The sequence below is a fragment of the Cinclus cinclus genome, chromosome 1 (genome assembly GCF_963662255.1).
Source record: "Cinclus cinclus chromosome 1, bCinCin1.1, whole genome shotgun sequence".
NCBI classification, from domain to species: Eukaryota; Metazoa; Chordata; class Aves; order Passeriformes; family Cinclidae; genus Cinclus; species Cinclus cinclus.
Genome location: NC_085046.1, coordinates 55,039,717 through 55,062,502, shown reverse-complemented (window position 1 = coordinate 55,062,502; position 22,786 = coordinate 55,039,717). Strand labels below are relative to the sequence as shown.

Sequence of the window (22,786 nt, the reverse complement as noted above, 5' to 3'; positions counted from 1 at the left end):
TCTCATCTCTCATGCAGTGACTTATATATGCCTATCATCTCTTCTCCTAGATCTTCTGCACAGCAGGATTGCTGTATAGGCTTCATGAGATGCAGAAAAGATGACAGAAATACATAAGTGTTTTGATTTACCTATAGTCTTCTCTCTTATATTGCTAATCTAGAGTTTAGTGGATTTATGATGTGTTGTATGTCATGTGTTTGATTTAATATAATTGTTTCAATAGTTATTCTTGAGATTCCAATTTTTATGTTTCAGAACTCTTATGTTTATATGTTAGAATTAGTTATTTCTTTAACAGTGCTTTGTTTCCATAAATAAAATTAAAGACCTTTAATTTTCTTTATCTTTGGTGAGATTAACCTCTATTCACATTTTTAAATAGTGTTCTGCTTGGGCAGTGAGAACATCCCAAAATGTACATATGGCATATTTCTTAGTTTTGTTTTGATATAGCCTATCACCTTAATTAGCAGGTAGTCCATAGTAGGCTGCTATTTTTTCATTAACATTTATGGAGCAATCCTGTGCTTCATGCATTTTCATTCACATATTTCTTATATACAGCATATATTTCTATATATACATCATGCACACAGACTCAGAGTCATGGACTTCCAGGTCTCCGAAAGCATACTGAAGGCAACCAACTCACCTGTGATTGATTTTCAGTTTCTTTTATATATATATATATTTTTTTTTTTTCCTTTTATGCCTGTTTTCTTCCATAATTTGACTTCAGGGAGGTTTTTCTTACAGGTTTGGCAAATACAGGTGTTCCATGTACCACATTGCCATGGCATTCCTTTCTTTTTATTGCTGCATTTTTTGTTCTGTGATACTGTAATTTGATTATTTGTCTATTCTAATTTTACTTGAACTGTCCAAATTTATAGCATTAGTGCTTGACTTTTCTTACATTGGTGAAAGCAAAAACCAGGCCTTCAGGTCTGCCAGGTTTTTCCAAACTTTTGCCTCCTTTTTGAGGTGAAGGGTGGCTCAAGAAAAATTTGATTATGCACATTTTTCCCACCGCCTTTATTTTTGCATGTCCAATGCAGGACATTTTTAAAGAATAGATAGTAAGCGCTACACATTAATCTCAGCTGTGAGAAAAGATTCATAACTTGAGTTGCCCTTGCATCATCTGCTGAGTTCCCCTGAGTAAGGCACCACCTCCAGTTTTGGTTCTGACTAAGTAATATATTTTGAAGATTCAAAGGCATTCTGTACTCAGACTCTGGGACAGCATGCAGTAGTATATAGTTTCTATTGACTCTCCAACTTCTTTCCCTGAGCAAAGAACAAGTTGTAGCAAGGAAGCAAAACTAGATCTTGGGTAGTGAGAGTACCATTCAGGGGTGTAGGATTGCAGATTATACTCTCTAGTCAGAACATGGACAAAAACCCTTCTAAAACCAAACCTCAAACAAGAAAAAATTAGGCCAAATAGGGCCATCCCTCCTGGGACAAGAGCCATTCCTACAATCTGCAAGTGATTTAGGGCTCTGGCTACCATGGGAGGCAACTCCAACTGAAGCCAAAACCATCTGTGTCCCAAATGAGATGCAGGACAGGAGCTCCATAGGGCTGCCCACCATATCATCAATCCTTCTTTTCCACAGCAGCCACTTGCACAGATGAGTCAATGAGACCTTGCATCCATGGCCACTCATCTCTACCCACCAAATGGGGGCCAGTTTGTGCTAATCATGAAGAAGGGACTCTCTAGTACTCGGTAGCACAGCTCTCTAGTTCAACACAGTTTTCTTCCCTGATTTTGTTATGTTTAACAGCTACAGGTGAAGGTAATTTATACAAGTCCTTTCTGGTTAATAAGATAGACTTAGGTCTAGAGCTCAGTTGAGCATTATTTGAGTTACTGTCATTCATTTTAAAATAAGACTTGATAAAAAGAAAGTATCATATGTGGCATTTACAACAAGAGTGTGAATAAAATAGAAAATCAGAAGGAATGCTAGGATGCACTGAGAATTTCCCTGCAACTGCAGTGTTAAGCTGTGTAATTGGTTTATCTTATGAAAAGTGTCTAGAACACTAATGATAAAATTAGTGTTTCCTAAATAATATATATGTTATCAGACCACAACTTCAGAGCCAAGACAAGGTTTTATTTTATGTGGGGTGCTCTGATAATGTAAACCAACAAATGTTAATCAGTTAACTTACAGAGTAACAAATCCAGACTTATGTAGAATGCTCTCCTGGATTTACCATTTCCCTATGTAAAGTCAGACTGCACTTCTTAACTGAAACTCTACATTTTGTGAACAGCTTTGCTAGTGACTTAAACATTCATTCATTTCTGTACCTGAGAGGAATTTTTTGGCCTCCATTAATATTACCTGGATATATATTATGGCAGTAGCTAAAAATAGTAGGTAAATATATAAATTAATGTGTACTGTGTAGTAAACAGAAAAATGCATTCCATATGCAGATTTAACCTGAAATAAGAAAATCTGTTTTATCTTTGATCTTTCCATAGTTTGGTGCATGTGCATGCGTAATCCGGTCTTGATGGCCTTGCAGATGTATTATCTAATGAGAAAACAAGCAAACAATGAGAAAGAAAGAGAATTTTATTATTAATTTTATTTTTCAGACAGGAAATTAAAGAAATGGAAATACATGGAAGAATTGGACCCCTGGTGAGGTTTTTAGATCTCTACCTAGTAACCCTAATCACAAGACTTCCTTCCTTCTCAAACATAATTATTACTATTTCCATCACATATACTTTGGAAAGTTTTCTTGTTTCCACATGAAATACTTATTTCTCTAACTCTGAACTTTCCTTTTAAGCAAAATCAATGAAAAGCTATTGTTGGTTTTACAGATGCCAGGGAGAATTATTACCATCATAGGCAGCAATAAAAGATATATTTTTGCCCTTGGTAGATTGAATTACTGAGAAATAACCTTATAATTACTGTATAAAACACCCTGTTTTAACACTGTTTTTTAATATCCATAAAGTTTCTGATTTATTTTTCACATTCCAGCATCAATGTACTAAATTCTGCATTGGCTTAAACTTGTGCAATTACACCAACCTCTGTAGGGCCCCACCTGTTGCATTGATGGCTCTTAAGAGCAGCTTTATTTTTGGATTAATATTAGGAACAAAGAGAGAGAGCGATCTGGTTTCATGGGCATTGATTTGAATAAGGAATGTAATTTTCTTGAAATCAAAGGAAATATGTTGGTGTTCTAGCTGTGTATCAGGCAAATCTGCTTTAAATTAGGCCTTTGTCAGCACAGTGGAGAAAAGAAGACTTCCGATATTCCCTAGTATAGGATTCCCAGTAGGGATTTTCCAGGGAAACCTTGAGTATATGTGAGCATGGCAAATGGACCTTTGTGCCTCTCTTCATGAAGATCTTGCTTCAGATGTCTTAACAACCTGCAATGCTCAGCAGTCTCATAGTCTTCAGGAAAAAAGAAAGGAAACCCCCTTTTAGCACTCTCAGGTTTCTTTCTTGCTGCTACAACTAAAAGACTGGTTCCTTGACCCATGCAAAAGAAGCAATCTCTGGTTTAGTTTAGACTATTGAGCTTGAGCTGGCTGATGATCACCAGGTCTTCTGCAGGTCACAGTCCTTGTCTGTCTCTTTGAGGTGAAACTAGGATTGTTACCTGTCTCCTGGTTCCCATTGTTGAAAGAGGACACAATTCAACACAGAATAACTGCACGCTTGTTTTGTGCTCAGTTAATCCATACTTAAAACTAGGCCACCCCTTTTCTGTTCATCTTTCTTCTCCTGACATGGTTTCTAATATGTGAGTGCCTTCTGTGAAATTTCTTTTCCAAGGAAGTATATACAGCTTTACGTTTGGAAAGCAAACAGCACGTACCTCATATTTTAGAGCTAGAATTTGCTTCATTGCCTGTACAAGTATTAAAAAACGTGATAATGAAAGAGTTCTGCACTCAGGCGGAGTTCATCACAGTTTCTGACATGTTGAAGGTGTATTAGAACAGCAGCACTGTCTGATTAGGTTGTCTGCAAAAACATTTCTGACCCTTGACTTATCCCTTTTACTGACACAATTACCAGTAGCACCCTCCACTACCAGTGACTGCAAAGAGGTTTGCATACTTCACCATTTCCAAAGATATATTTTGGCAAATAGTTAGGTAGATGTATATGTTCCTCCCAATCCAAAAAAGATGAGATTAAGAAAAGGCATATAAGAATGATTTTTTGAAGTCAAGTATTTCCACGCAATTTATATAACACCCATCTGTGTGGGTGATCCATTTTATATTTCCTTTCAAGAAACCATTTTGGCCTGAACGGAATGTTTCAAGTGACCTAAAATTTATTTATTTTCAATTTTTTTCCCACTACAGGTCTGCCTGGACTATGTTTTGTTACTGGGGTTTTTGTTTGTTTGTTTGTTTTTAAGGGGGTGAATAGGGTGCTTCAGGGAAATTTTTCAGTCCGCAAACAGAAAAATCCATTAGTTTCACAGTTGCAGGTGTCAATGTTTTGACCTCTGACTTTAATGTTTCTCTAGTTTATAGAGGCATAAATGCAAAAAAAGAAACCAAAACAAAAAACAAACGAACAAAAAAAAAAAAACCACGCCTTTTGTGAGACTATTTGATTTAAATAAAATATCAGTGTAATTAGTTAACTCTAGTATTTCAAGCAAAATAATCATTCCTCCTCCCCGTTATTGGAGATTTGAATCCCATAAGAAATTGAAGGGACTGATTCTGACAATAGTTTCTCTATTTTAACTAATTACAACTCTGCTGACCTCATTAAAATTAGATCAGATTTATATTCCGGTAGAGAGAAATCAGAATCAGACCAAGAACTTGGAACTTCTGTTATTTTTAGCACCAAAATAATCCCTTGTTTTGTAAAGCAGAAGAATTGCTACAGGGTCCATAAATATTTTGTGAACCTGGTCGACTGACAAAAGTAGAAAATACTTAGAACATGAAGAAATTCATCTGTCTATCTATTGGCAGTGCCTTATGGAAGAACAAGAGTCTAGGTACAATAAGGCAATAATGAATTTAATGAAAAAGCTACAGACATTCAGGTTGTAAGCTGAGCTGCTGTTGAAAGATAGTACATATTTTTGCCTGTATAGCAGAATTCCTTGGCTGAATGTCTATGAGTAGATTTCCATTGATAATAAATATAGAGGAAATTATTTATTGTAAATGGTAATTAGACTTTCCCTAGGCTATGCATCCAGGCAGTAGCAGATATTGAGTAATAATAATGGCATTATTTTTGACATTCTGTCTCCATGCAAAAAAAAAAAAAAAAAAAAAAAAAGCGAGAGGATGATAGGGGCTAAACTTTGCTGTCTTTTGTTTAAAATACAGTAATATCACTGTACACATAAATTAATATTGGTGTGTGATTTTATGTAATGGTTTTTATGTAATGTATAAGGTCACACCACAACTTCATCTATGAAATAGAAAAATGACAGTCACAAGAACACATTAGCACAAACTCTCTCAAATTTACCCAGGACTGCATTAGGATTACATGCAGGCTAACTAAGCAGTTATTGCAGGATTTCAGCATCAGATTTTAACAAATTTGGAATTTATCCTTGCAGAAAAAAAAAGTTATTCAGTTTATACTTGTAGTCATCACTCACATTCATCTGAGAGTTCTTCTCTTACCTCAAGCAATATGGAGCTATGCTTTTGTTATAAGAGAATCTCAGTTTCATATACCCTCGTGCCATCAATTTATAGTGCCTAGCACAGTGACAATTGCAAAGACCTCAGAAACAATACATTCCTAGCCCATATGTTTTTAATTGCATTTTCAAGTTTCATTTGCTGTTGGCAACTTGACGTTATTTTGATTTTGTTGAGGTGAAATATATGAGTTTCAAATATGGCTTTGAAATTGATTAGGAATTAATATGGCAGCATTACAGATACAGTAGATTTACTGCTTCTTTTGCAGTTCAGTGTGAACTCCCATGCAGAAAACCTATTGTGGCCAGATTCAAAGTGACATGAGCAAAGTAGCTGATACTGGAGATAAGAGATCAGAGAAAAGGGGCAAAATACGTAAAAACAGAAAGGGGTTATATCACAGCAAAAAAAATTATACCCACTCCAAAAAGGAAAAACCCAGAGAGGAATCATGTGAAAGATGAGATGTGGATGGATTATGAAAGAAAAAAAAAAAAAACAAACAAAAGCCAACCAAACAAATTAAAAGAGCTTTCAAGGCAGTTGGTACATTTGAAACATTCTCTATACCTCTTAGAAGATCATTAACAAAATTAAATCTGGAATTGCCCAGCTGATGCTGAGCACAGCCCAGCTCCACACTGCAGGCATGTGCTGCTTCTGGGACAGTACTTACACTTCATTTTTGGGAGCAGATTTCTTGATGACACCAAATAGGACAGAAAGGCCTGGGAGAGAAGAACATTTCTTTGGGGAAAAGATACACATGTGGCTGCAAATTTAACATATATTAGATATGTGGCTGCATATTAATCCTTCTGCCTTTCTACTTCTATTGAGGGCACCATTTTGGCAAGTTAAATACACAACTACTACCAATTTACATTTAACTTTATCTACAGAGCAGGAGTGCTGGTGAAAAACACAACACTGGTTGTATGCACGTATTATGAACAGGGGCTTTAAATTGCAGTAGTCAGTCTTGAGCTATCTAGTGTCTTCCAGCATGTTTATCCTCAAAGTAAGCTATCCAAATATGAATGTGGCAGAAGGTTGCTACCATCTGAGTTGCAATATGCTCACGTAGTGGTCGTGCAAGGAGGCTCAGAGGTGTTTATTGCTCTATCTTTAGAGAAGGAGTAGCATCAGTAAACTTCCCATTGACAGACAGAAAAGAGTCAAACAAAATCACACTTCCAGTACACCACTGGGTATTCAGAACTGTACTAAAGAAAAAAAAGAGTGCCCACAGAAAATATTATCAATATCCTGCTGAGGGATGACCAGCATCCTTTTTTTGCATGCTTTCTTCCTTTTGGAGACTTTGACTCAGATTACTTGTTTCAGTGGCTATCATTCACATCTCATATTTATTTCATTGGAAATGTTGTTTGAAGTCAAGGTTTTCAAACTGAATATTTTCTCCAACTTTATTCATACTTCTCAAATCTCATTTTATATACTGAGATTTCGGCAAAACTCAAATGTCTAATTAAAAATCAATGTCTCAACTGATTTTGTATCTCATATATTCTCCACAAAACCTGGAAAACAGAGAGAGCACTTCTCAAGCACATGATGCCAATTATGGTGTTTACGTAGTTTTGACTTTGGGGTGAACTGATGTAAACATAGAGAATTAAATCCTTCCAGCTTTCTAGATACCTGTATTAAGAACCAGATTCCGATTTTGGACTGACTTGTATCTTTGACAGCAGTCTTCCTACTGCACTCAGGAGCCATTTGCATTGTCCTTCAACTTTCTGTCATATATCATTGTATCAAGTAAGGTTCAGTTTGGAGCTGAAAGTAGTGAAAAAGAAAAATATTCCACATAGTTGCAGTTTTAGATCTGATCTTGTTCACATTCAAGTCAACAAAAATTCAAGGTAAGCATTTGGCTTCAGAATGAAAGCAAAAGTATTTCATGATACTATTACATTACTAATAAGCCAAAGAATCCAGATGTATTTCCAGCTTCAAAAATTAGGATCTTTTCCGAGCTGCTGACACAGAATTTTAAAAGGAGCCTTATATATATTCTCAGTTAACAATGTGTCCCTAAGTATTACATAGGATTTATTCTTCAAAGGGCAGAAGACAAGGTCTGTACCTCAAAGTGTGTTTTTTAATATGAATATTTGAATAAACATTCCAGGCATACATATTACGACTGCATATTGTACTGTAGAACTAGACTTTCAGAAATATTTTCTTGAATACTTAACATGAAGTGTCATATTAACATGGTGTGACCTCTCATTGAATTTATAACATTTATATATGCAAATGGTCATATTTACATGTGCACATGCCATTCACAAATTCAAATTAAAGGCAAATAAATGTTTTAGATTAAGGAGATTAATTTGGTGTGTCTCACGGTTGACACACTTTCTACAGAGATCACTGAGGCCCAAGTGCTGGGCTGTTATCCAAAAAGACAGATGGCAATTTCCTTTTGATAAGAGCCTGTTTTTTAACAGCAAGTAACCTGAAGGAACCATTTTTCTTGTAGGGAAAACATCTTTCAGAAGCCAGATAAATCATTCTAAAATAGACAAACACAGGAACCAAGAAACTAATCGTTGAATGAACTGTGTTGCAGCCTCTTTCAAAAAGTTTAGAAGGTGCTTTTTTGCTTTCATTCTTGCAAAACATGGGAAATACTTCAGAAAACTAGAGAATACAGATAACTTATTTAGTACTCATTCCTCTTTTATAAGTACCAATACAGTTTATGATTATTAGAGATGCTAAATCGAATTTAGATGTTGTTTGTTTACAGGATATATGCATCACACATGAAATAAACAGTTTTAGATATTTTAAAGACTTTGAAAGCACAAAAGTAATGCAGAAAAAATCAGACAAAACCAAGTAAATCAGATAAAACTGAAATCTTATTCAGGGCGTGCCAGCTTGAATAGATCTGGAACATTTCAAACTTGTATGTTATAAATGTGGACAGTCAGGAACTAACAAGATGAGAGTCTAGGGTCACTCTGTAAGTACTGACCTGCTGCTAAAGCACTCAGTCATCTGCATTTTGTAGTTATTTTCATTTAAAAATATTAAATATATTTAAATATATTCACTCTTTCTTTTTGTAAACATATAAGACCCAGCCTCAGACATGCCTATGCCTTCAGTTTAATTTATCTTGTAGGATTAGACCCAATGATCACCCCTTTCTTCTAGATTCCTTGCCTTTCTTTTCTATCTGTCATTAATAGAACAGAAATTAAAGTGGCTAGGTGGTGTCTGCTCACTCTTCGCCTGTGCCCTGATGTGTTCTTCATTATTCATGTCTCTATTAGTTTGGTCTGAAAGACCTGGGAATGACACTTATTCTTTATTTGCTTTGTCGTGGCTCTGTAAGAAATATAACCTTTTTATTTTGCAAATTGTTGTTGTAGTTTTTCAGGACTGGTTCAAATTTGACAAGCAACACCTTGTTTACAAAGATATTGAAAGAAATTTTGTGCATCCTGTTCTATCCATGTCATATCAAGGCTCTCATGAGCACTGTGTACTTCCAATCACCTCAGGTCGCGTCGCTTTGCATTGAATCAAGCCATGTCACATCAGTGATACCACTATCAGTACTTATTTCTGATAGAAAATTCAGCATAGATTTAGACAGCAAATAGCTCAACCACAATAAATGCATATAATGAGCAGACTAAGTATCTGCGAGAACCAGATATTTTAAGTGTCTCTGTCAAGTCAGTGCTTTCAGATATTTCAATTTCCTTGTCTCTAAACTGTAGGCTGTACATAAATTTCTGATACATGTGCATATACTAAAATGTCTGTCTAAGCAGCCTATTTAGAACTCTTACCATCTACAACCATTTGCAAATACAGACCTGTGCAGTTTTGAAATAAGCAGACATTGCTGGATGGCTCTGGATATTATAACTACATTGTACACTTTGTAAGTTGATCATATGACAACATATCACAAAAACTAAATGCTGACAGATTTTTTTTTTTCATAATTTGGAATTTGCCTGCTGGGCGTGTTTTCAAATATTTATGCATGATTAGGCTCTATGACAGTTATTTTATTAGACATTTTACCCTGATGTTCATTTTAAAAAGTTAAATGTTGTAATTAACCTATTATGTAAACAAAAAAGTGATGGAGGGAGGGAGGGAGGGATGGAGGGGAAGATCAACATTAAAAGAAAAAAATCTAACTGATAAGCACAAAACCAGACAGTTTCCAAAATGTTTGCTCATAAGACCTCTTTGGATGATTTCTTGGATCTTTTGATTTATGTTACCTGTGTATTCTCTCTTGACTTTCTTGGGATTTGAATATTCATAGGATTTTTCAAAATTCAACTTATTTTTACTTAAAATCCTAAAACTAAATTGACAGAGCTCACACCCCCACAATTCTATATAAGTGCTAAGTGGTGATCTTGATTATTACGATCATTTGTTTGGTACTTATTGCTGTGGTATCCAGGTGCTTTCCCAGGATTCAACTGAAGTGGTCTTTCCACTGCCTTTTTTAAAATTCCTCCAGGGACCATGAGATTTTATGTAAGTGCAGGAAGCTATCAACTGATACTAGGTGTATATATATATGTATTGAAAACAATTAGGAATATAATCATTAACACTATGTAAAGAATTTGCCAGAAGAGCTTATGGGGACTTTTGGGGAAATTGGACTTCTGTCTCAATTCTCTCATGTTTAGAAACCAAGTGTATGGGTATCTAGGTTGGAATGTTCTGCTTCTATGTCATCAAGGTGTTAAAAACACTTGAGTTTTATTGTTGCTAAATATAATTTCCAGTTACTGCCATGCAGTGGTGTGGTGGGTTAGTAACACCCACCCAGCCACTCGCTCACTGCCCCTGTGAGAGAAAGCTCATGGGGCAGGATGGACTGCTTACCAACCAGTGTGGAAGGCAAAACTTGGGGATAATTAACTCTACTATAGTGCCAATTAAGTGAGAAACAAAGACAACTATTAAAATAACTTTTCTCCCCACTCTCCCAGACTTCAACCCTTCACTCCTGCCTTCCCTACCCACTCTTAATGGGGAGCTATAGTCAGTCCTTAATAGTTCCCCTCTCTTGCTTCACATTTTCCCCCCAGTCCTGGCACTCCAAAGACCACAGTTCTCATCAGGAAATATCCATTTTCCTACTCCAGGTTCTCCAAGGGCTACAGTGGGGACATTTTCACTGCTGTGGGACAACTCCTACTCCTTTCTCTGACCCTGCTGTTCCCTTTGCTTTGTTCACTCAAGTACTTTGATCCTCCTCTGCAGCTGCTCCACTACCAAAACCTTTCCCAGTATCACCCAATGCAGGTGATAATGCTAATCACTGTAACAAAAAAGGTATCAGAATAGCTGCAGGAGCCTGTACTCAGTATGAAACAGTCTTTTTCCTTAAAGTCAGGTGACTACCACCCAGAATCTGTCTCACCTGAGAGAAAATGAGAAAAAATCCCACTATATTTTAACCTCATCAGTAATTCTCTCATCAGCTAAACACAATAAAATTTAGATAGATTCTTGTCCAAAAATTCCTACAAAAGCACATGCCATGCTGATAAAAATTTAATTTCTGTGAATAAAATTTTCAGTCATTATGGGTAGAAAGGAAAAATATGTGTTTCTGACTGAGCCATTGCTAAATTCTTCTCAAGTGTTAGAGATATTTGTTTTTCCTTGAAAAGCATTGGTTTAAGCAAATAATCTCAGCAGCTAATCTAGTAGTGTGATGCTCCCTACAGAAGAGTTTGTCAGAGAACATGAGAGACTGAGGATCTGTTGGTCCCTAATCAAATGTAATACTTTTCTACACTAATTCCATCTCTAGGAGATATCTAGAAATGTGATTTTTAACAGTCCTCCTGAAAAACACTAATACTATTTTGTAAAATGAAGTTATGCCTGAAGTTACTCTGCAATATGTCCTTCATATTCTCCATTGCTGCATTCAGATAGCAGCATGCCTTCACTCAGCCTCCTCCACAAGTGCTTTAGAAAACACATGGGCTCTATATACTGGCACTGCATAAAGTCACTGCCTTTCAGGCTATGTGCCCATTTTTTCATGTGATGCTCTGGCATCATGAAATGTCCTTACTTTTCACTAGGAAAACTGTTTGTTTTTTTCTTTGTATTTGTTGACTGAATGGTATTGTGAATAAAACTGGCTCTTTGATTTCCAGACTAGGAAACTGAAAGTTCAGTAGGACATGCCTTTTACAAAGAAAAGCAAAATTACAGCGTAGGTTATCAAATCTAATCTTGTATTCAACAATAGATGAATGCTTGATCAGTTTCTCACAGCAAGTTCAATGAAATACTAAGTTAGTTTTCAAAATAAGGGGGAAGATGGTATTATTCCAAAAGAAAAAATATTTGTGCCTCCCAAGAAAGCTGCTTGCAGCATTGACTCTAACACACTTTTCTTCTAATGGTTTTTTTGAAGACTATGTCTTAACCACAGAAACTCTCATTTCACATGGTAGAGTTTTAGGATCTTGTAAGTAGTGCCTCTTTCATCCACCAGAATTTCTCATAGTAGTTTATTTTTTTGAATTCTGTTTGCTACTCTGGAATGTCGTCTGCTTTTACTGACTTAAAATAGACAATTTTCATATGCTTTACCTTTAAAAGTTCAGCTTTGGGAATTCAGAAAAATGTACTGAACTTACTCAGTTACTGAAGATTCTTCCTCATAAAATATGTTTCCTCATGTAATCATGTCATTAGCAGAGGCATCATTGAGAGGGCTGGCCTGTCACTTTAGACGAAGATTACTATTACCTACTGTTACAGTTGGTGTTTTGAGTTGGAGAAGAGATTTGGGCACTGGAATTGACAGGTCCAAATATCTCTGCTTTCCAAATGCAATCATTATTTAAATACAGAAACAAAATGGGAAGAGCCCTTTGTGGGATTTTTCACAATATATTTCCAATATATCCAACATGTATTCTTAGGGATCCAACCTTCACTGAGAAATTGCATAAACCTCTCAAGTTAGAGATCTTATTTTTTAAATAAAAGGAAGATTCAATGTGTTATCTTGGTGACCAGACATAATGAAATGAGATGTATTTTTTCATCTCCAGTTTGCACACAATATAAAAGGGGTCAATTGAATAGAGCGTAACTTGCAGTCAACAGCTCCCCAGCGCACTCAAAGAAAAATGCATCCTCTCCTTTTTAATCAGACTTATGAATAGATAGGGGTGGTTTCATATGCACTTCGAAGTCTCTTACCCTGTGATTTGGCCCGTTCCCTGTATTTTTTCCTGGAACATGGCACTATGCAGGGTACCTATGCATATCACAGCCACTGCCATCATTTTTAATAAGTAGCTTATCTCTGTGGTGCAACTAAAAGCAATCTTGAGTGTCTCCAGGGTTTGCTGTAATTAAATTTTATTGTTGTATTTGAAAATGTACATTTTTTGAAAACTGGTGCAAGAAAAATGGAAAAGAGATTCTAGGAGGTGATAGTCTGATTTTTAGAAAGTTTTAACCCTTTGTAGTTTCCAGATTCACATTCCAGTTTCACAGATTCTTATCTATGCTTCCCAAGCAGCTGTTCTTACACGCCCCTGAAGCCCTGAATATAGCAGCTAAGTGTAGTTTATTAGCTGATGTTGGGTAACCGTACAAAGATTTTAATTTATACTTGCAGTCAGACTGTAGGATCAGAGGTTCAGTAATCTGTGCATTGCTAATAAGATTGTAGAAGGTCTTTTCTGAAAGTCTTACACTCTTGCTGCTGCCCCTTTCTTCTCAAAGTATTTACAGCTATGAGGGAATCTCAGGTCCCAGTACTGCCAACAAAGTGATGTGGAAAAAGGCAGGGTTTGCCAATTTCTGATAGGGACAATAAAGAAATGTCACTGTTTTGACCAGAAAACCAACCAGCTTACTTATATTGTTCTCTGGAATTACACTGCCATGCTCAGGTGCCACCACCCAAATCACTGAAGAGTGCATCACACCTTTGCCCTCACACCTTTGTGCAGTCAGTGGAATTTTCTTGCAGTCTGTGTTCAGGGACTGAGCTTAACTTTGGTCTCAGTTCTCTTCACAGCTCACGTCATGAAGACTGCTAATCAAGCACACATTGCAGTTTTATTCCTGCTTGATTTTCTTACAGCCATAGGGTGCTATGAACAGCTTTTAGAGATTCATGTAACAATTCTTTCCAAATCAAAATACTTCTTCCAAACAATGTCATCTTTTCTGTCTAGCATTGCTACTAATCTTTCTTTAGTTATTTACAGTTTCTAGAGGGATTGGATGTGCTCAAGGCACCCCTTTAAGCAACACTTTATATCAAGGTTGCATTTATAAATACTTCATGAGAGGCTAATGAATGATTAATAGATGTTTTAATGTATGACCAATCAATTGTAGATTTTGCAATGTCCAGCAGACAAGTAGGTTTCTTATAAGCATAGATTATAACCGTATCTGACATCTTCTATTGATGGGCTTCTAAACGTCTATAACATACACACTACTCATATCTGTAACATGCTTAAAACAGCTACTAATCACTGATTAATTTTTTATAACTTATTTTGAATCAGAGCCTGCCTATGGAGTATATCCCTTACTGTTGCTTGTGACTCTCCATTTCTAAAAGATTGATAATTTACTCATCATCTAAGGACTTAGAACTGCTACTAATTTCAGCTCAAACATAAAGCTTTTCTGAGCTAGCTCTAGCCTTTTCATTTCAGTCTAAGAAAAAGCATCCCTCGACTGTTTTGTCCCTCAGACTTCTGGCTGCTCTACCCTGCTAATGTGTATTTTACAAGTTCTGCTATAATGTAATGATTCTTACAAGACAAAGGCACTCTAAAATGGAAAAGAGTATTTTAAGCCTCTTGAACTCAGTTTGATTGCTCTCAAGACAGCTGTCCAAGTCATGATGGCTCCCAACGTTTAATTTTTTTACTATCATCGCTGTGGGCTTTGTTCAGAGCTTGTCCTTTCTTAGAAAAGGATAAGAAAATAGAAACTTTACAATAATCCAGTGGAAAAGCCATGTCCAAGACAACTTTTGATTCTGACAGATGATCACACATTTCATATGCATGATAAGCACAGGAGTTGATAGGAGTGTTCCTCTGTGGAATTCTCCTTGTCTCCTAAGGTGAAAGCCATGACCATGCTCTATGCTTTCTATGGAGCATTCAGGTAGAATTGACTTAATCAGGCAAGACAAATTATTACCTGAAAATTTATGAGTCCTAGAACTAATCATTCACATTTGAGAAGCAGCATGTTGCTTTGTATCGTACTTTGTAAATGAATTTTGAATTTTTAGTTGACATCTACTGAACTCACAAGGTTGAGTCTTCTATTGTGGTTTATCTAGATATTGAGACCAATTTTTAAATTATAAAAATTAAAAGGATTTGCAGATTTTTCTTGGGTTTGGGGTCATCAGTAAAATAGTTTCTGTTCTGAATATTCCTAAGTAAACATTCCACTCCCAGTCAGATCAACTGCTAATCTTTCACTGATTGTTTCTTACAGCCATACTAAGCTGCTACACCTGTGGCATTAGCAATTGAACCTAAAGAAATGCATCAAGCACAACTCGATTAAAAAAAAAAAAGGCGAGAGAATATAGGGTTAAAAGAAGGATTTTTAAAAATTTTTTTTCTTCAATGTCAACATGGAATTTCCCCTTCCTTTTTAAAAACTATTCATTTTCAAAGCCCCAGAAGTAAGAACCTTTCAAACTTGAGGTCTTGGAACTTTTTTTAATTTTTTTACTCACAACTAGCTGGGTAAAAAACATTAAAATAATATAAATTTTACTGTGCTATCACTTTTATACTATCCAGTTAGCATTATATGTCTTTCATGGGTCTTAGCGTGATATTTGATTTCTTTTTTTTTCAGCTGGTTAATAATCCACTAGCAAGTCAAGCAGCAGCAGCTGCAGCAGCAGCAGCCATGGGTTCAATAGCAAACTCCCAGGCCTTTGGAAACGCCCTCTCCAGTCTTCAGGGGGTCACAGGCCAACTTGTCACTAATGCACAAGGACAGGTGAGTAGAAGATGGAGCAAAATGTGAATTCTGATGGCAGGCTGATCTTGGGACAAAAACGAGTTCCGCTTGTATGACAGCAATTTAAAAATGCACATGTTGAAGATAAATAAATATTGATTTGCCAGACAAGGTAAGAAACGAAAAATCTGAGACAGTGGAAGTTAGGGACTCTTTAAGAGTGTTTTCAAGCTAGAAAAGGCTAAGGGTTTATTTTATTTTGTTTCAGCCCTTTAAAAATATCACAGTAGTGCAATACCATGGTATTTTAAAAGTCCAGCAACTCTGTGATTCTTAACAAACATACCATCTGTCTTCTTCTACTTAAATATGCCTAATAACAGACACATTTACTAAAGTGGTACTGGGCTTTACTTTTTTTGCATTTCCGTGGCATTTCTGTGTTACGTAATTTCTTAAAAGTCATTAAATATTTATAGTAAAGGAAAATAAATTATAATGAAGTATTGGGGATGGATTTATCTGACTGGCTTACTCATTTGTTTATTAACTATGTTAAGCAATTTGCGAAAAATATGCCAGCCTGTAAATGCAAATTTGGAAGATTATTTTGGTTTAAAGAAAATTTTGCAAATAGGAACTTGAGCATTGTTTAAGAGTTAATGTGTCTAAGAGAGAGATTGTGCATTACATACATTTTGGAGCTGTTTATTTGTTCACACTGTTTCAATTTAAGTCTTAGTATGATGCAGAAAGGTACATTATGGTTCAAACACCAAACTGAATCGATATATATAAATAATTACTTTGATACAGCATATTTAAGTGGTTTTCAGGTTGTGACCACTTTCATTCTTTATTGCATTTATTAGGACTAAAATTAACACAATGTCTTGTTTCTCTGCAACAAATGTGTCGATACAACTGGTGAGTAATTTGAATGCCATTATTCTAAATTCTACAAATTAGGCACACAGTGATATCCACAGTGTTTATGTGGATGTTAGGCCCTGAAAAATATTTATTGGAATGATGTGTCTTGGCTGATATGTGAATCTAAAGTTTAGTTTCTAGTCTTACTGTTTACTAGTGAGGAGAATAAAAAGGAAGAGCAGCTTTTCTTCTGGTAATTTTCTAGGTAATTGGAGCAAGAGTGAGGTTTTTTATTTTGGCCCATTAAAAAATAAAAGTCAACACTTTATAGGACACCCCCCCCAACCCCCGGTTTTTTTAAACAGGACACATAAACAAAGATGCTTCCTGAGCTTCACTATCACCATCCAAGTCCCAGTGAAAAAAAAAATGCTGACCTTGTTATATTTACTGGGTGGGTGCAGAATTGTTCCATCACTACCCCGAGGGTTGAACGATGGAGCTTGTCAAAGTGAGGCCTTATCTAATGAATCATCTTATCGCAGGTGCACACCACACATATTAAAGGAGGATTGTATGAACAATGTGCCCTCTACTATAACCTTTCAATGTCTACTTTAACCCTTGTTTCAATCCCTTTTCATCAAAGGATCATTTTATGCAGCCAGCTTTAAATGGAGGCTCTCAAAAGCCTATTAAGATTTCTGGAGGGATGGGGTATTGGTTTGGGAGAAAAGTTGGTTATAATACCTATAACTCATAGTCAGATCAGCTCCAACCTAGAAGCCTGCTTGTTTCTATCTCCTCTGTGCTCCAGAAATGGTTCAGTCACCACTCACATATGAGGCACTTGACACCAAAGATGTTCGTTGTAAGAGCTGAAGTTATGAATGTAGACTAATTTTTTACAGCTTTCCCTTTATATGTTCTCCCCAGAAAACACAATCTATGTGTGACTATTCACTGTATCCTTAAAAAATTACAACTAAGAAGATATCACTAAATGAACGTTTCACTCAGGCTGAGTCTTGTTTATTCCAAGCATAATGTAAAGTCCAATAATTCCACAGGTTGCAGAGAAAGGGAAAGGAAAGGAAGAATCTTCCCAATTGTTGGAATAAAATATCAGCATCTAGCTATCTGCCTAGGTCTTTTAAATAAGGATTGTCCTTTTATTACTTGTTTTTGCAAATGTTCTTTGGTTTATAATCAGTGCTGCAGACCTTGCCACAATAGAGATAAATATTGATAGTAGGTCTGTAATATAACACACAGTTTTATAATATTCAGCATAAACTCATATTACTTAGAGACCACTTCTCAGGCTGCCCTAAAAGAGGACTATTCAGTTTAATTTATCTGCATTCCAGAAATTAAATTACATTCCCTTCAAATTAATATAATTATATCACCTAACAAGAATTACAAGATGTTTCTTCAAAATCGGTAGCATAAACAAATAGTAATTTGAAATGGTCCATTTATGAATAATCTGCTTGGAGTCACTAAAAAGCCAGATTTGCACCATACGTTAAGAATCTCCTCTTTGAAAAATTGCCCCTTTCAAGGAATCACAAGCATGATACCCAAAAATCACTCCTGAAAATATAAAGCTGGGTGAGTTACTAGAATGTTGGTACATGCAATCTTTGTAATTACGCACTGTTTCTGTTACAGAAATTCAGGGCTTGTAAATGTCCATCTGTCTAGCTAAATATATGGTGATCAGTAATCCCTGGAGACATTAAGCTCTAGGTCAAATCCAAGATCCTATAGCAAATTTAAGGGAAATGATCCTTTAAATGACATATGGCATGGCCTTAATTCCCAATAGTCTAGGAGTTCTTACAATTACAGTAACAAAATAATATATATTAACAATAATTTATATAACATATTTGTTATTTATTTAATTACTGAATTCACAGTTATGGCATGTTTATTTATTTTTCTTCTTTTGCTTGGATGGCAATATGAACTGTAACACCAGAGCTTCCCAAGACCAAGCCAAGAGATCTAATCCATTGAAACAATAAGATTAGATCACTTGATTAATTTGATACAGTACAGGTAGAGGACTCTAAATCAAATTTTCATTTTCAGAGGCATATTATGAAGAGCTATTGCCCATGTAACACTGCTTACATTCTGTTTGCCCTCAGCACTTTCCAGGAAGTGTTTGCAGCACTGGGCTTTCATATCTTAAATTTAAAGGCCAGGGCAGCAGATTTGCCAGATTGCACCCTCTCAGTAGATTTCAAAGAGAGACTGTCTACCTATTCAGCTTCAGCCTGCCCTTACAATAGGACCCTAGTGCCATTGCTGCCCTTGGATTCTTCAGAGGTTTAATAACCCAATATATCTCTTTTTCATACTGGCTTTGCAAATGAAAGAAAAAATCAGGAGTTTTGTGTTGGTTTTACTATGTTTATTAAGTATGTGAAATGTGTGCTTTGGCTATTGTCATAATATTTGTAACACAATGAGTCACAGAAATATGAAAAAAAGGTTGATGAATATGGTTTCTTAATTATCATCAATTGCATTCATATATGTCTCTGTACTTTATCAGGATCAAATGCATTTTAGCTGTGGGTACTGAGTAAGTTTAGTTTCTCTTTTGGAAAGATGGTAGTTGTCTAACAGGACAAAAATACCACTAAATTAATCAGTTGCAAAATAACATTTTACCATAAAAGCAAAGAGTAGCATGATAAGAGCTGATGAACTGCCTTATGGATAAAGAGGGCAATAGTCTGTTTCCTGGCAGATTAAAAGGAAAATCTAAGTATGTATGGTGTAATCGTATTGTCCACACTTTAATTGAACAGTGAATTAATTGGGATTGTTTCAGTATAAATCTAAGAATGGCCCCAGAGGAACTCAGGCTTCATTGTGACCATGCCTTGCTCTTCAGATATGAAAACCTTCTGTATAAGGAAATTCTTAAGCACAGGTCCACCCTGGTACTTAAAAGAATAACTATTTTTTTGAGTGTTGTAGTCCACAAGTAGCTCAGGAAAATAAATAGAGAGGCATTGTTGATCCAATTAGATAATAGGAGTACTTTGGTTCTCATTATTCTGATGAGAGGGTACACATTTGCTCTTTGAGCTTCTTGATGGTAAACGGTGCTAATGAGGCCTGATGGATTCCCTGCTCCTAACAAGCCTCTCAGCAGTGCTAGTGATTACAATGGAGATAGATTTGATGGGATGCGCTCCCTTTTGTAGTGTCTCAGCTGCTGACACTCTGCGACATAATCAGGTCACAGAGCCGGTCACAGCCATCAGCAAAAGCCATAGCTCTATTCCTCATTATTAAAGTGCATTATTCAGTTCCAGGCCTTCACAATACTGCCAAGGGCCTTTCTTTCTTCCCCTTTTTTTTGTTAAGCATCAGTTCTCAAACACAAGAGTTAATAAAATCATCAGCTAAAGAACTAGTAAATTAAAGAAATGGAAAAAAAGTGCTCCCTTTCAAATTCACTGAAGGATCACAATTAAATAAGCAGGGAATTTCTCATCACCACACACTGTACAGTACAATGTAATATGTCATCTGTAATAACAACAGGGATAGGATTTTAAAAAATAACATTGTCCTCATTGTGGACTGGCTTGGAAAGTGCTAAAGTATCTTTTATGGTAAAGGAAATTTCCACCTTCCCAACTATTACATATCTTCATGTAGGTATTATTATTTTCACTGTTTTCTGTAACTACTTTTTTTCTGAACTGAGAACAGTTATTTGCAAACTAAGTTTATTATTCTAAGCAGAGCAGCTCTCTTGTCTTAGCTTAAGTGGTCAAGGCCACAGTACTAGGACCTCTTTGTTCCATAGGCAAGGCCATTACCTTCTTTTGCAGGGTGAGGTAATTATAAAACGGTGTGGAAAAAAAGTGTTTGTGGCATTTTCTCTCTATTCTGATGATGTTCATGTGGAGCATCCCCATTAAAAAAAATATTATTTTAAAATCTAAGACACATTTTAAGGCAGTTTAGTTAAACAGGTGAGAAAAAATAGTGGAAAGCCTGAATTTGTAAGTTAGTTATTTACTTTTTGTTTCAGTTTTGTTTTAGCTAAATAGAAATGAGACATTCCAATACTGAAATGTATACTTTTACAGGGATTTAAAACATTTCTGTTAAATCCCGTAGTATGTATTAAGTGACAATAGTATAATTTTGTGTAGATAAAACCAAAGGGACTAATACATTGGGTGGGTTTTTTTTCTTGTTTTTGGGGTGGTTTTATTGGTTTTTTGGGGGGAGGGAGGGTTGGGGGGTTTTTTGAAGGGTTTTTTCTTTTGGTTTTGTTCAACCCCACAATTTTTCCTGTTTTCTTTCTGGTAGAGTATGCTATGATGAGCAAATTAGTATGTATACACAAAGTTGCTTGTAAGACTTTCATTTCTATAGAACCACAGATGTAAGAACTTTTCAATATCCACAGTTTAAAGTTCAGAGTTAGTACTGTGGAATTAGCAGTCGTCTCCAAGAAATATGTAGAGACTGCCATGTGACCTAGTTTTCTTTTCAACACTAGCCAGAAAATTGGTGGCTACCACTGGGACAAGTTGTGACTCCTCATACACTTAAAAGGAGCATGTTGATTATGTGGGGGTTTTTTTTGTTGTTGTTGTTGCTGTTTGGGTTTTTTTATAATTCTTCCAGAAGTTCTAGGTCCTCCTGAATATGTGCAATTCATACTGCTTTTCAGGTGTTCAGTGTCCTTTTCTCTTTACCTTCTTTTCTCTTTCTTGTTATCACTTCTATATCTCTTTCAGCTATGAAGCTTTAATACATAGTAACCACTAATATTTTAGCCCTTATAACATTCAAACATTCACAACATTCTTAACAATAATTAAGAAGTGACTGCTAACAATATCTTCCTAGGGCTAAGACCTACAGACATCTGAGCTGGTGGTATCAGAATGGCATATATTAAGGATATTTCGTTAGAAACATGAGGAATTAAAAGGGAAATATTTTGAGGTAGATACTAGAGGGAGGGATTGTAACACTCCAATAATACTAGCATTTAAGAACATTCCTTGGAAAACTCTTTACCAGGAGAACCTTATTGGCTGACCTTCATATTATTTCTGCTGGGCAGAGTCTGACTCTCAGTTTTCCCCCTCAAAGTTTTGCTGTGCTTCATACATGTAGTTTTGCCATTTGCAGGGGAAAAAAAGTCAAAAGAGAAAAGGTCAGTTGTAAGGGAAGATTTTTTTTTTCCATTCGTTTCCCTCCCCACAGCTATACAAGGGGGAGGGTGTTTGTTTAATTACCTCCCATGTGAATTTGAATCAAAAGATAAATAATTCTTTAACATATTTTTGCTGACTGTGTCTTTATTTTTCTGTACTATTTCTCTAATATCACTTGTATCCACAGTGGCATAAATATAAAAACACATGGACCAAATTCTCCGGTCATGCAAATTGACAGTTTCATGAAGTGGAAATGGACTGAGGCAGAGTGAGTCTAACTTTAAGATGTGACTATCCTTTTTTTGTGTGACTGCCTACTTTGGGCAGTCATTACTGAAAAATTGGAAGGATAATTGTGTAATGAAACTTCTATCAGTCTTGGAAATTATTCACATCTATCCAGAAGAGCCACTGAAATTTCTCATATCTAACTTGCAACAAATCTTATTTTTGGGAGTAAATTTCACACTTCAGATTGTAGCCTCTTGCCTAGATTTCTACCTAAGGTACTGTGTCTTGGACATAGATCTTTTCAGAGGTGCCCAAATCTTATTTTCAAAAGCAACTTTCATACCTGTAAAAGCCTGAGTTTCCTTCAATCAGAGTTACGAGTCTGAGTGCTTGAAGGCATGTCTATACACTGTAACAGAGCATTGCAAGCAAATTGCCAGAGACAGTTCATTTATATGTGCATGTCTCAGTGCTGTACTAGCAAAGATTGAAGAAGCCAAAACTCCCGGTAGTGTGTTGTTATGGCTGGACTAATTAATTCTGCTTCTCAACAAGGTGACACAGGAGTTAGTTCATTAGTTATTAGCTCTGGGGCCTTGCTAACACACTGTATTATGTGGAGTAAATATACTTTGAAGAGACCCTTAAAAGCCTGAAGCATGTAAGCACTTTTGAAAATGTTACTATTCTACGTTAATTATTTCAAGTCAGAAGTACTGGACAT

General features: G+C 35.9%; 1 protein-coding gene across 2 annotated transcripts in view; it reads left to right on the top strand.

Moving 5' to 3' along the window:
* Nucleotides 1-22,786, top strand: part of POU6F2 (POU class 6 homeobox 2) — a 307,385-nt gene that overhangs the window by 236,398 nt on the left and 48,201 nt on the right. For both annotated transcript variants that reach the window (XM_062498125.1, XM_062498133.1), the window contains exon 6: nt 15,632-15,778. In XM_062498125.1, coding sequence (XP_062354109.1) covers nt 15,632-15,778 — 147 coding nt within the window. The remainder of the gene's footprint in view (nt 1-15,631; nt 15,779-22,786) is intronic.